The sequence below is a fragment of the Pelodiscus sinensis genome, chromosome 13, assembly GCF_049634645.1.
Source record: "Pelodiscus sinensis isolate JC-2024 chromosome 13, ASM4963464v1, whole genome shotgun sequence".
NCBI classification, from domain to species: Eukaryota; Metazoa; Chordata; order Testudines; family Trionychidae; genus Pelodiscus; species Pelodiscus sinensis.
The window spans coordinates 42,219,280-42,234,016 of record NC_134723.1 but is presented as its reverse complement, the minus strand read 5'-3'; the positions used below and the strand labels follow the sequence as shown (position 1 = coordinate 42,234,016).

The window sequence follows — 14,737 nt, the reverse complement described above, 5'->3', positions numbered from 1 at the left end:
GGTACCACCACCACACCACCCTGAGTTACAGAGCAGACAGCCCCCGCACTACGCCACAGCAGGTTACTGGGCAGTCTAGACAACAAAAGGGGTGCTTTTGCTTGCTGCTCACTCACCCCAATTTGTTGGTGTATGAAATATTTATGATGTTCATACAGGAAACAGGCCTTTATTTCTTCTAGCAATAACTTGATTCAGAAGTCAGATGGCACAAGACGATGGCAACTTACATGAACATTGCACTAATTTTCTTCCAGTGAAAGCCCTTTTATTGATTTCTTCAGTCATAGCTGGTGGCTCTTCAGTTGTTTAAGATAGAGTATCCTCTCTATCACAGATTTGTCTCCATCACATGATTCCGGATGGCACTGACAACTATGGGTATGTCTACACTACATAGTTTTATTGGAAAAACTGCCATTTTCCCGACAAAACTTGAGGACTGTCCACACTGCAATTGGGTTCTTTCACAAGAAAATCAAAAGAACAGAGGGTTTTTTCTGACATTGGTAATCCTCATTATACGAGGAAGAAACCTTTTTGCGAAAAAAGCTCTTTCGCAAAAAGGCACATGTGGACAGGGAAGAGGGAGTTCTTTCGAAAAAAAAATTAAATAACTAATTTTTTCTTTGAAATACTTTTTATGTTAACATCTCGATCAGGTATTTTTAACTTACTTATTATTGTGGTAATCAAACACCAGAAAGGGCCAGTCTACTCTGAAAACTTACATTGGCACAGCGAAGTCTGCAGGTGTGAAAAATCCATGCCACCCAGTGTAGACAGTACTGGGTTGACTGAAGAATTCTTCCATTGGCCTAGCTACTGCTTCTTGGGGAGGTAGATTAACTTTCCCATTCCTATAGTGCATGTGTTCCCAAACTGGGGGGGGATGCCCCCTTGGGGGAGGCGTGAAGAAATTCCAGGGGGGAGGGCACGAGGCGACCCAGCCCCCCCATAAATTCCACCCTCCCCCCCGCCAAGAAAGAACCCGGTCCGCCCGTCTGATCGGGCTGGCTGGGGCAGACTTCAAATGGCCACTGCCTTAAAAGGGCACTGCCTGCTCCGCTCTTAAAAGGTCCTTTTTTGGGGGGAGGGGGTGTCACAAGTTTTGCCGCTATTATTTGGGGGGGGGAAGGGTTTCTCAAAAATCAAAAAGGGGCATGATGCTGAAAAGTTTGGGAACCACTGCTATAGTGAGTCCAGGCCTAGACCAGCGCTTTTTTTGTGTGGCGGTACACAATGGTATGGCATACCGTCACCTTCTTTTGGGAGCACTCTCCACTTTCCCCTGGCACATCCCCCAGCCGGCCCTGGAGCACTGGTGCTGCACTGAACAGAAGTCCACTCAGGACATGCGGCAATTAAAGGGGCCGCAACCACATTTTGGCCCCAGTTGTTTTGGGGGGTTTTTTTTTGGCTCAACAAATTTTTAACTCGACATCTGGCAACCCTAGTACCAGCACTTTAAAAAAAAAAAAAAGAAAAGAAAAAGAAAGCACTGGTCTAGACTACAAACTTACACTGGTATATCTTCATTGCTCAGGGGCATGAAAATCCACACCCTTGAGCAAGGTAGTTATACTGACCGAAATCCCAGCATAGCACCATGTTGAACGGGGAGCTTCTCCAGTCGAAATAGCTACCACATCTTGCAGAGGTGGATTAACTTCGCCAATAGGAGAAGCTCTCCCATGAGCACAGCGGCATCTTTACTAAAGCAGTCCAGTGGTGCAGCTGCACTGTTGCACCTTCACCACTGCAGTGCTGTATGTATAGACACAAAGGGTTTGTCTACACTGAACTGCTGCAACTGTGCCACTAAAGCATTTATTTTAAGTGTAGATCTAATCAAAGTCTTTTGCAATAAAGCTGCAGTTTGAGCTGGCAGCACCAAATAAGTTGAAAAAATTGTGAGCATCGTCCATAGCTGTATTCAGACATAATTTTTTTTAATGGAGCTAAACATATGACAACCACCACGATCATCTTCATCAGTATGAAAATTCTCAGGGTACTATTTTAAACTTAACTATGAAATTGAAATCTCAAGGTCCAACCCTGCCTTCCTACTCAAGCAGAGAGCTCCCTCTGAAGTTAATGGGAGTGATATGATTTATCCGGTCCACTACAAGTTCATTTTTAAATGGACAGTCAAGCTTAAGCCTCAAATTCATAAACCTGGATTGAAAAAGGCTTTTGGATTGTGAATATTTAGTGGCTTGATAGGAATGGAAGATTTTAACTAAGTAAGAAAGTTAAGCTCTCCCCAGAATAGCAAACATTAATTTTACATTTTTGCTCCCTCTGCTGCTTCTGTAGCAGTTAAGCTGAATTACCAGAGCTAAACAGACATGAACAATTTGGTGCACAAGCCAAAGAAGCTTTACAGGAGTCACTTGAAGTTGTGTAAAGCAAATTTCACATTAAATGCCATTCCATCAATATTTACCATCAAAAAAGAGGGAAAATAGCAGAGAAGTCATCCATTCTAAAGCTTCATAGAGGTTAATACACAAATAGTAAAATTAAACAGGATGGTGGCTACTTATTTTAATGCAGTGTTAAATAATAAAAGCAGACTGTAATGCATACGGTAACAGGAATCTCAATCTCAATTGATGTCAGGCCCACTGAAATACGCATGCCCACAAATGATTCACTAATGGCAAAGAAGGCTGAGGAAGCCTGCCACGTTTAAAAATGAGTTCCTTCTGGTAGTTGTCCAAGGGGAATTTGAATTTCCCATGGCAGTTTTCCAAAAAGGATAATTCTAGTAGCCTGCCCAACATTCACACGCTTGAGAAAATTAAGTGCTGTCCAACGTGACCTTACACTACCAGGATTTAACTGATTACTGCCCAAAAGCTACAGTAAGAAACATACAATATGCAGTGTGGCCTAAATATATCTTCTATCTAACCTGAAATATTGTGTTCTAAATAAAAACTTGTTAAAAGGGTTCCTTTTTAGGATTATCCTGACCAAAGACATAATAAACACAGAGAAAGGATTTCTAGTATGGTCTACTGACATTCAAGTGAATAGATGGCTTTAAAAAGCAAAAAACGTGTAATGTCTTGAACATTTGTAGTCTCTTACCCTTATGTATTCCAACCAGTGTGTTGAATCCACATTGGACAACCACCGTGCCTCATCAATTGTAGGATAAACAATTTCTTTCAGCTTCCTCAATGATTCTCTCATCACATGTATGTTATGTATTTCCAAAAAGACCTGCTCAGCATTTGGGTAGGCACTTTCATTTTCAAATCCTCCACCTTTTGCCTGTCATTTAAAATGTTAAAGAATACAGGAGTTTTTTTTATAAGGTTTTGGAGGTTAATTTTGTCTTTCTAGAGAGTTCTAGAGACAGTTATGTTAGAACAAATGAAAACACATTCTAAGAAAAATAGAAACTGGGAGTAGTTAAACATCAGAAGCTGGGACTGGATAATCAGGGATGGATCACTTGATGACTGCCTGTTCTGTCCATCCCTCTGAAGCACGTGATTAAGGTTAATTTGGACAAACAGTCTCCTTTCCCTCCCCCTATTTATTTTTATGTACACTATTTCAGTGCACAGTTACTTTAGTAACTGGTGCCATACACATAAATAGATCTGGGGACTCCTTTTAGCCCCTCTCCCATTTCTCCCACCACAATCATTACCAACACATTCTACTTCCTACAGCTTTCTTCTATTTGCAAAACTGACTAAAAACTGTACCTCAAAACTGTAATAAACTCAACTGGTCTAAGTCCAGGGCCACGACAGTGCTTCTTCAATAAGTTACTATCTTGACAGAAGGATTCTCTGATAAAACACGACAAGGAGCTAGGAACCAGTAAGTTCAAAAGTTGGCTCTGACAGTGCTTACAACTACAAGCAAGTCGATCTCTCTGTCTCAGCCTCCACCCAATTTGAAACTAGGGATAGCAATTACAGTAATTGCGCATGCGCGCGCCACTGGACAACAGGGCGTGCGGCTGAAATCTACCTTCCACGGGCGAGTAGATTCTATAGTTTGTCGAGCCCTGCTCATTTAACACAGCAGATATGTTTCAGAAAATGATTGTACTAAGTGAAAACGTGTTTTGCAGGGTCAATTTTCCCATTGAAAATAATGGAAAAGGTGGGGGTTGGGTTTCAAGCGCACGTGCGCTTGCGGCTCCAGCCTGCATTTGTTAGCAGCTGGGACCGGGACACAAGGTTGGGGGAGAAAGGGGACTGGGTTATAGCAGGGAGGAAAGGTGTTTGGCTCTGGGGAGGGGAGGGGAAGGGAAGAACAGAGGAGGGGGCTTGCAGCCGGTGGCTGGGTTTCCTCAGCTGGCCAGTCACCGGCAGCTGTGCGGGGCTTACTCTGCCTCCAGAGGTTCACCGCTCGCCATGCAGTTACCCGGTGACCCCCTCTGGCCGGATGCCTCGTTCCCTCTCCTCTGCCCCCCGCTTGCAGCTGGCGGCTGGGTTTCCCCAGCTTGCTGGTCACTGGCAGCTGCGCGGGGCTTCGTCTGCCTCCTTACAAAGCGGCGTAGGTTCTCCGCTCACCGCGCAGTTCCCCGGTGACCCGCTCTGGCCAGACGCAAGGCACTTGTTAAGCGAGGAATTACTGTACTCACAGGGCTGTTGCAAGAATTAGTTAACACTTACAGAATGCTTTGATGCTATCTGAGGAAGCACTCTGATATTACTTCATTGTGAGAAGTGAAGTTTTATGAAAAATACAAGGATAACGTTTTATTTCTCAGTACATGGGCAGAGTAATTTATATTTTAATAATTACGGCAACCTGCCTTGTTTGCATCAGCAACAGTGTTCTGTCTGGCATCAAAGATGATAAGTTTGTGCGACTGAGCATTGGCATCCATTATTGTCTGTAAGTATTTTTCATCTTCTTTGCACCGTTTGTCATTCGGGCCTACCAATGGCTGGCTGCAGCGTGTTATAGTTGCCTGGCTTTCGGGGTGAATCCAGGATAATACCTGCATTTTAAAGAAAGTTAGTTTCAGGATAGTGCACCAGCATGACAATGACATATCTTAGATCAGGGCTACTCAACACACGGCCCGTGGGCTGCATGCGGCCCGCGGCCTGTTTGTTTGCGGCCCACGGTGCGGTTTGGGTTTACATGGGGTTCAACACACGGCCCGCGGGTGGGATCCTTTGAACATGACCTCCACTGTGAACACGCTCCACAACGGCAAGGCGTCACCTAAGAGGGGTGAGCACTGAAAGACGCAAGAGGATAGGCTGGCTGGAACAGATGGGTACAGGGTGTTGGCATTTCTAGCCCCTGGGGAGGAGGTGCAGGTAGCGCTGGGGTATTGTGTGAAAGAAGCTATTTGAATATATATTTGCATATATATGCAACCACACTTAAGTTGCGGCCTTTGGCATGTGTGATGAGTATCATTGTGGGCCCCGGGGCTTCCAAAGTTGAGTAGCCCTGCCTTAGAGCAACTGGTCAGTCACACTATCCCCAAAACTTCCCAGGGGGAATGAAAATTTAAATAAGAATAATTCATACCACATATATTCAAAAGCAGGATGATGGTATCGCAGTATACAAGTTTAGTCAGATTGAAACACAAAGAAGCTCTAAATGATTACGATTTTATTCTGGGCAGCATTCAGAAATAACCTACGTTTTACTTTCTGCATACTTTCTATGGATTTAAGTACAGCAAGAGGGTTTTCTGGAAGGGAGAAGGGGAAGCTACTTCCATATGGAGGTCCATGCAGCCAAACATGGAAATATCTCATTCCTTCCTGCCCCAGGCAGAACTACTGCAAGATGACTCATACCTTATGGCCATCATGTTAAAATTCCTCATTTTCTTTCCCCTTCCCAGAGTTGCCATTTCTTCTTTAACTTTACCTTCCCCAGGTACAGAACAGCTCTTTATATAAGCATCTGAGTAGGATAATCTCTACAAACAACACACTGCTCTTCTCAGGTATAGTGTTAAGAGTGATACAGCACACATTCCACATCACCTCCAAACCTCAGCCATCATGGGAGAAAGGGGAAGCATAACTTGACACTTTCAGTCCCCGCTAGTGTCAAACACTGTCTTGAAATAATATTTATTATGCAGCAGTAAGCCACCGGGCAATTATACTAACCCTGGAATAAACCATCTTCATTAATGTTTTAAAAATTTCCTTCAGCTCGAAAACCAGTAACTGTATTTCTATAGAATAGTAATAGAGATGTAGCCATGTTAGTCTGGTGTAGCTGAAACAAAAAACAGGACTATGTAGCACTTTAAAGACCAACAAGATGGTTTATTAGGTGATGAGCTTTCGTGGGCCAGACCCACTTCCTCACAGAGGTGGATATAGGGCAGGGTGAGCGGGGCGGCCACCCCAGGCCCCACACTTCAAGAAGCCCCGCGCATGCGTCGTGGCAAAGAGGGGCCCCGCGAAATGGTCATCTGCCCCTGCTTCTTCAGATCAAATAGTGGAAGAAAATTGGCATGACCATATATACCAAAGAATACAATAAAAAAAATGAACACATACGAAAAGGACAAATCAAATTTCAGAACAGAAGGGGGATGAAGGGGGGAGGTAAATGTCTGTAGGCTAATGATATTAGAGGTGATAATTGGGGAAGCTATCTTTGTAATGGGTAAGGTAATTAGTGTCTTTGTTAAGGCCTAGGTGTAAAGTGTCAAATTTAAGCATGAATGAACTGTCAGTCTTTAAAGTGCTGCATAGTCCTGTTTTTTGTATTTCTATACAATTTATACTTTCTCTCTTATAGAAGAGAGCTGGATAGCTGTCAGAAGCCTTTAAAAACCCTGAAGGCATTTTGGATCATGCCTTCTAAGATACATTGCAAATACATGACTACTACTTCTTCTATTTAAGCAACGAGGAGTCCTGTGGCACCTTATAGACTAACTGAAGTGTAGGAGCATAAGCTTTCGTGGGCAAAGACCCACTTCGTCAGAATTCTTCTATTTGAAGCTACAAATACAGAGAGAATTTATAATGAATTCTGGAAGCCTTACTTACTGGAATTCTGCCTTTTGCTCTAAATGCTGCCACTTTTGAAAGGTCATCATCGTTCACGCTGGTTGGCACAACAAGAATAGTAGGATATGTATCACAAAGTTCATAGCTGCTGTTAATTTTTGATATTTTCCAACTCTCATTGGGCAAACCCTGTGCAGAGGCAAAACAAATATCCATTTTTTTAAAGTCAGATTTTTACATGTCTGTGGTGTACAATGACATAAAAAATCCATTACATGTTGTTAAAGAAAACCTTACTGACACTGTTCTGTACAGTGTTTTAAAGGTTACGTAAGAAGCAGCATTTCTCAATATTTTGGTTAAAGACAAGGGGCAGTATGAAGCCCAAAGCTTATATAAGCTAGAAGATTTACCTAGCGTTGTTCAGGTCCTTAACTCAATTAATTTTTGGTTTTGTTCCATTTAAATCATTGCTGTGGGGTGGGGCTGGAGATGAGGGGTTCAGTATGTAGGCTGCTCCAGGGAGAGAGGACTACCCCAGCCCTTTCTTACCACAGCAGCTTGGAGCCAGGTGAGAAGTGTCTGCATGGCTGTTGCAGCTCCAGCGGACACAATCCTGGGTGGGGCAGGTTCAGATTCTATTGCCCTCTATATTCCCCAGCCAGAATGGGAATGGAGCAAACTGTGCACTTTCCCACTGCTCTCTGATGAAGGGGAACAGCCAGCAATGTTCCCATATGAATGAGGGGAGGGGAGCTGCAGCCCCCTCACCTCCCTAAAAGGTGCCGGGCGGGGGGAGAGGAAGAGGGAAGGCTCAGGGCTGGGGCAGTCATGGATGGGAGAGGGTGCCCCAGCCAGCACCCTTCACCTGCCGAATAATTCTGTCTCTTTTCTGTATGATTTTATGCATCCCAGTACAAATCTGGAGGAGATGGGGAGCTTCAGCCCAGACCACAGCACAACCAAACCCTGACCTTGCTTTAAGTTATGATAAAAGGAAACTGTACTCCAAATTTGGTGGTCCTAGCTCTTACCGTTTAGGAGGAGTTCTTGAACAGACAGACAGACTTTTCTGCTCACAGACAAACAAACCCTCTCAAATATAGAGTAGATTTTAAAAAAAACAGCCCTTTGGGTGGGTTTGCACTAAAGTAAAAAATGGGCCTGTAAGTGAAATCCAAAGAAATGATTTTACACGAGGAAACTGATGGATTAAAGTGACCAAACTAAAATATTCCTCTGTGTAACTGATGTGCATATTTGTTTTTAAAGGAGCAGACTAAATATTTTAGAACTGGGTGCTTAAAATTAAGGCTCCAAATGAGAATTTAGGTCCCTATGTACATGCAGAGAGACTTGCTCAAATACTGAGCACCTGTAATCCCAATTGATTTCAAGGGGATTTGTGGGGAGTTTAACAGAGCTGAAAATCAGGTGATCTGCATATAGATGTCTAAATATGGATTTAAGAGAGTAAGTTTAGGTATTCAGGTTTGAAAATTGTCAGCGAATATTTCTAAAGAGTTAAATTAGGTTCAGAAGACTATCAAAATGAAATAAAAATGTGATTGCTTGTATAACCTACCTGTCGCTTATATTCTGCCATTGGATCATAAACTTTCCAGCCATTAACAGGAAATTTTTCTTTATAGCTGAATGCAAAAAGAGGCTGAAAGCAGGAATGTAAAAACACAAATTATTATGTAGGATTCAGCCATATAACACACTAGAGTTCCTGTAAGCATGGTGAACTCTGAAAATGAAAGTCACAAATGCCAATTCACGTAGTTTCCAAAAGACAAAATATTATATCCATATTTATTTTACAGTAGTGCCTAGAGGCCCCAGTCAAGATTGGGCCTCACTGTGGTACATATTGTTCAAACACAAAAGAAGAGATTGTTCCTTCCCTGAAGAGATTGCTGACAGCAATCAGTCACACAAAGGAAACAGAGATAAAATGATTAGCCCATGGTCACATAGGAGAGCTGCAGGGCCAAGAATAGAATTTAAGTTCCCTGACTCAGTCTAGTACCCCACCCTAGAATTGTATTCTATTCTGTTAACAAGGCAACTCAAAAGTAACTATGTGCAAGTTATCTGGACAGTAAATTCAGGAAAGGCCTATGTCTTGGATGCACAAGAGGAGCTAGGCATTGTGATGATGAGCATCACAGCACCACACTTCTAGGCCCCTAGAAAATGAGGCCCTTCACAAAGCCTGAATAAGCTACCTAACCACCCCCTTAACAACGAATGAGGAGAGAGATGCACCTGAAAATATATCTACAACAAAAGTCAACAACAACTAATTATTACCTAGAGTACAACGGGAAAGAATGAAAACAACCCACAACCCAATGGTTAGACAGAGGGGGGACTTGAACCGAGAGTCTCCCACGTCCCTGGGATAAAAGTTAGAGGGAGTTCTCTTAACTCCTCACCTCCAGCTGTTTTGTCTGAACTCATATAATCAGAGAGGCATCCTCAGAGGGTACCAACTAGGTGTGATCAAAGGGTACTTAATAGACCAGGTCCCACAAAAGACTTAGATGGCTAAACAACCATCTTTCCAGTTTGTGAACACCTGAGGTTTAAGCAAGAGAGAAGCCACCTGCTGTCCAGAGGGAGACAGCAGTGTGCATGCCCAGAGGCAGAAACATAAAAGCCTAGGGACTGAGCAAGATCAGGTACCTACAAAGTTCAGTGAGAGTTTTGCGCAACACAATGGTCCCGAAACTAGGACTTCAGCACCTAATTCCTTTATCCTTCATTCTGAAATTCCCCAATTATCTATTAAAGACAAATGAAAGTCAACAAACCCTGACCTCCATCAGCACTAACAGACTCAACTAACAATGTCAGGGCTATGTAAGTGCAACACAAAATAAATCTCTTTGAAATAACAAGTGTTTTCTTCCCTTTCTAAGGAAAGGCCTTATTCTGAAGCCAATCAAGTCACTGTTTTCATTGGTAGTGGCATCTCGTTCTAAAGACATCTAGCCAGAGTAATCAGAAAGTTCCATGATATCTAGAATCAACAATTGAATATATTTGTTAAGATGTATTTGCTTGTTTCCCTACACTTCCAAGAAGGAGAAACAAACAGAGGCAAGCAGTCCTCTCCTCATTTTAGTACTTACCAACCCATTAGAAAGAGGAAATGCCTGAGTTACGAGGTTTTCAAATATCTCCAGTCTGCTCTGTTCTTCCTGTTTATAGGCTAGCCGCACATTTCTCATATCCTGTCAGAAGATAAGTCAAAGTCTCTTACACTTTTATAAATTAAGAAAAAACAGATGCAGTTACAAAGCTGACGAAACCAAACACTGGCTACTGACGTTAAGGCAAGTCACGTTTTCTAACCCTCATAGTCATTAACAAAATTCTGTTCTAAAATGAGACTAATGGGAGCATCAGAAGGTCTCAATATGCCACAGAAGTAGGCATTATATCCTAGAATTCACCAATAGGGTGAAACATTTGTTTTAGGTTTACTATCTAAATTCCAACCAAATTCAGTGTGCTTATGGGATCAGATAGGACAATAGCACAATGTGTTGTGGTTGCAGGCTCCCCTCCAGGTAAAAAAAGAAATTAACACAAACAGTAATAGATAGGCATCTACTGTATTTCCTAGGAACTAATTCTGTACCTTGCAAACAATTTCTATACCACAGGAATTGCCGCCAAGGCTCTGCACTCCAATCTTTTCAACTCTGCTTATTACTGCAAGGGGAACATCCAGAACAAAATGTGGATCCTGGAATTTGGAGAAAAAAAAATAAGATGAAAACATTTTTAATTAGAGTGGAAAGCATATGTAATCCAGTACCATACATGTCAAATTGTGTGCACTACTAGTCTTTTATTGTTCCTTTTGAATTGGCTACTGTGGAACTTTACATTTAATTTAAACCAAGTTTGTCATCTTCTGAAAACCTACTTTAGAAAAGAAGAGATTCTACCTGGAAGAAATATGCACATAGATCTTAAAGTCTCACCCTCTCAACGTTTTTGAAATACATTTTGAAGTCTGTCACTGTCAGTGTACCACTGATTGCTCCCATAAATGGACAGATATACATGACATCTTTAGCTGGAAAAAGACACAAATGAAAGTTTCATTTCATTACTGTAGAAATTTGTGGTATAAGAAGCTCTTTATAGAAAATCAAACAAAAAAATAATACAAGAAACCTTACTTCCAACTTACTGGAGATCTTTGAGACTTCTATATGACATTATTTCAAAGCCACTATAACTGACCTTTTACTCATCAATCTTTGATTTGAAAGAAAAAGTCCTCTGCATTTTTAAAATGGTACTTTACAAGAATGATTCAATTCCTCAGTTCTAAGTAATATGTACTAAATCCCCACCATGAACCAGACTACGAGAATGGTGATGTTACATCAAGCACTGCTTCTTATTGGAGCTATGCTATACAGAAAGTCTTTGTGGGAACTGCATGAAATGGCATACAGATATTTTATGTAACATAAGAAATTGCCTTTTGCCTCTCTAATTTATTTTCTCATATTTAAGAAAACCAGAGTGGCTTGGAATAATAGCAATTTGTCCAGTAATCCTTCATATATGAATTCTGTCCCACTTCAAATCAAAATTCGAGGCACCTCAAAGCCTTCATATTGCTAAAATACCATGCTGCTCATATTTATCTCCCTTTTTCTGATACAACAGTGAACAGCATTCTCTTCCCTTGCTGCACCTTACATTGGTCAGATAGGAAAGCTCACATGGCAAGCAACAGTCATCCTGAAACTAAAGTTCAAAAGAGCTGACCAAGTAATGGGACTGAGCAAAGATTGTCTCCAAATCTGGGTTATCCATGCCTTTTTAAAATAATTTCTACTTCTCAGTAGAATAAACATTGACCATTTAGTGACCTGGTTTCACGTAACTGCATCACTTGTACCAAAGAAAATACCCCAAGATCAAACTATCTTACTTCACAGAAACTAAACCTAACGCCTTCTATTTTGCACATACTGTACTCAAACAGTAGGTTTATGTAAAATTATCAGATTTCCACAGACAATTCCAGGTTTGGGAGCAGTTTGAAAAATCGGGCATTATGACTGTTTCCAATCAGAGACCTTGTCAGTAGAATAAGTGATTGTTTCTTTTACCATTATACAATCTCCATTCTGTTAGTAATCTATATGTGGTCCCTACAGAACATTTACCCACATACTAATTCAACCACACAACTTTTCATAGCAGACCATTTGACTGAAAAAGATCTAATTCAAGTGGGACAGTAAATACCACATTTTCATTTTCTTTCCTGACTAAATCCTGAAGAGCTTGAATTTATGACCGATGAGCAAATTTTGAGCACAGATGCATCCTCCCCGCCCCAAACTTGTTCATTTGTCTATGGCGATCAGCTGCTTGTTGAAATAAAACATCACACAGATCTGTTTGTGCTATGTTGAACTGATTTACTTTCATCACAGCATTTGGGCTTGAATAATTAAGAATATCTACAGCAAATTTTCAAAGTACAATTATAAAATACCAGAACAAAACCAACAAGGAAATGGTTTATTCATAATGTAAGGATTTAATACTATGAATTTAATACTACACGTACCAATCGCTTTGATTGATTCTCCGGGAAAAAGTGGCGCCTCTTCCATCTGTGCCAGCTTGTTCCCGTCCCTCAGTGCCTGGCAGAAACCCAAAATCATCAGTAAATCTCACATTCCATCTGCATACCACCGGTACATTTTGCTGCAAAGTGCTTTTGCTGAGAGGTTACAGGAGCAGGAGATTGCATATCCTTTTTCCAAAGCACAACTGTGTTGCAAAATGCTACCTTAGCAAACAGGGCTTGATAGAGGTAACAGAGTACTTAATATGCAGACAGTTAAATATTAGTAACAAGGCACTTACTTACACAATGATTAGTTTGACATGCTAGCTACACATATAGCACACAAAAATATGAGCCATACCAATCAGCCCAAAATTAGGCCAAAAATTAGTCTACTCTTTTATAGATAAAATTTGTGGTATTGGGTTATCATCTACTCAAGATTGTTTTAAAGTATTTTATTTAAAAACTTTTATATTCTTTATTTCTGAACACCTTAATTAAATCTTAGATATTTTAATATCAGAATTGTATGAAAATGTTTATTTTACTTAGCAATGAAATATCAAACCATATACACACACACACACACACACACACACACACACACACACACACACACACACACACACACACACACAAATTAGACATACATTCTATTATACCCTACTTGAAAAGGTATCATTGTTTTAAATACTACTTGGTCTGACAGTTATTTTATGAAAATGATAGAACTAAAAATTCAGATGATAGTTTGATGCCACATTATTTTCTAGATAGTCTCAAAAAGTCGGTCAACATAAAATTAAGGACTTCATTTAAAAGTTAATGCTCAGGTGAATGGCCTCCTCCTTAAATAGTGCAACGAAGGGGCTTTAGTTTTCTGCTCATGTTTACCATTTTTTGAAGATTTTAGTGGAGAATCTAAGGGTTGACAAGATTTTCAGTGATCATACAGGGAACGGAAAACACTCAGGAAGTTTAGTGAGAGTTTAAGATTTCCATTTTAAGTGTTTGGTATAAAAGTTAGACTCTCCTATATATTTGAGAGAGTTTGTGTATCTGTCTGTGTGTCCATCTGTCCGTGAGTCCGTTTGTTCAAGAACTCCTCCTAAATCAGGGGTGGGCAAAAGGGCCTCCACAGGCCACAATTAGATCCTGGGGGCGGGTGAAAGCCAGAAGCCTTCTCTGCTCTGCCCCTGCCCTGCGCGCAGTGCATGGCAGGGAGAAAGCTGAGAAGGCTTCGCGTGCTCCCCTGCCTCCAGGCCTTAACTGGCCTGGGGCAGGGGAGCAGGTGAAGCCTCCTCCTGCCCTGCCAGGAGCACGTGGCACTTTGAAGCGCTGTGCGTTGCTCTCAGGGCGGCGGTGGGGGGGCAGAGAAGCGGAGGCTTCACGCCAATCAGGGTCTGGGGCGGGAGAACTGCGTGAAGCTTCCTTCGCCTTGCCCCAGCCCTTCAAAGTGCCACGTGCTCCTCGCAGGGCGGGAGGAGACTTCCTGCACTCCCCTGCCGCAATTGGCCTGAGGGTGGGGGAGCATGCCAAGCCTCTTCCAGGGCATGGGTGCCTAGTGGGAAGGGGGGGCAAAGGGGATTCCCCACCCCCAAACCAATCATGGTCTGGGGGTGGGCTAGCCCCACCCCTTCTCGTTTAGGCCCCACCCCTTCCTGGGTGGCCCGTGACTACTTCACAAAATGTTTAAGTGGCCCCTGGGCAAAAATTATTGCCCACCCTTGTCCTGAATGGTAAGAGCTAGGACCACCAAATTAGATATGCTGATCATATATTAAAGCAAGATAAGGGCTTGCTTGTGCCAGGACAACAGGATGTGCTCAAAATAGGATTGTTTCTCATAAAACGGAAAGGGAGGGGTATGCTAATAGAGACAGTTATACTGTCCACGGGGTGGGGGGTGAGAGGTAGCAAGGGGCCAGAGATGGGGGCCAGAACAGCAGGCGGCAGTGGTGGAGAAAGGAACAGCTGTATTTGTTTGCCTGTCTGTCTATCTTTCAGCCTGAGGACAAGCACACCTCCCTCAGCTGCAGCATCCATGGACAGGAACTTTTCACTTGTCTCAAAGCTACTGCAGTGACAGAGGGCTGGTGCTGTCCTCTCTCTCTGGGGCAGCTTG

The 14,737-nt window shown here is 42.1% G+C and overlaps 1 protein-coding gene across 4 annotated transcripts in view; it reads right to left on the bottom strand.

The window, feature by feature from the left end:
• Nucleotides 1–14,737, bottom strand: part of MTMR1 (myotubularin related protein 1) — a 66,008-nt gene that overhangs the window by 33,887 nt on the left and 17,384 nt on the right. For all 4 annotated transcript variants that reach the window (XM_075941092.1, XM_075941094.1, XM_075941093.1 and 1 more), the window contains 8 exons: nt 12,607–12,682; nt 10,991–11,085; nt 10,642–10,749; nt 10,130–10,231; nt 8,572–8,655; nt 7,026–7,175; nt 4,796–4,984; nt 3,103–3,288 (listed from right to left, as the gene is read on the bottom strand). In XM_075941092.1, coding sequence (XP_075797207.1) covers nt 3,103–3,288; nt 4,796–4,984; nt 7,026–7,175; nt 8,572–8,655; nt 10,130–10,231; nt 10,642–10,749; nt 10,991–11,085; nt 12,607–12,682 — 990 coding nt within the window. The remainder of the gene's footprint in view (nt 1–3,102; nt 3,289–4,795; nt 4,985–7,025; nt 7,176–8,571; nt 8,656–10,129; nt 10,232–10,641; nt 10,750–10,990; nt 11,086–12,606; nt 12,683–14,737) is intronic.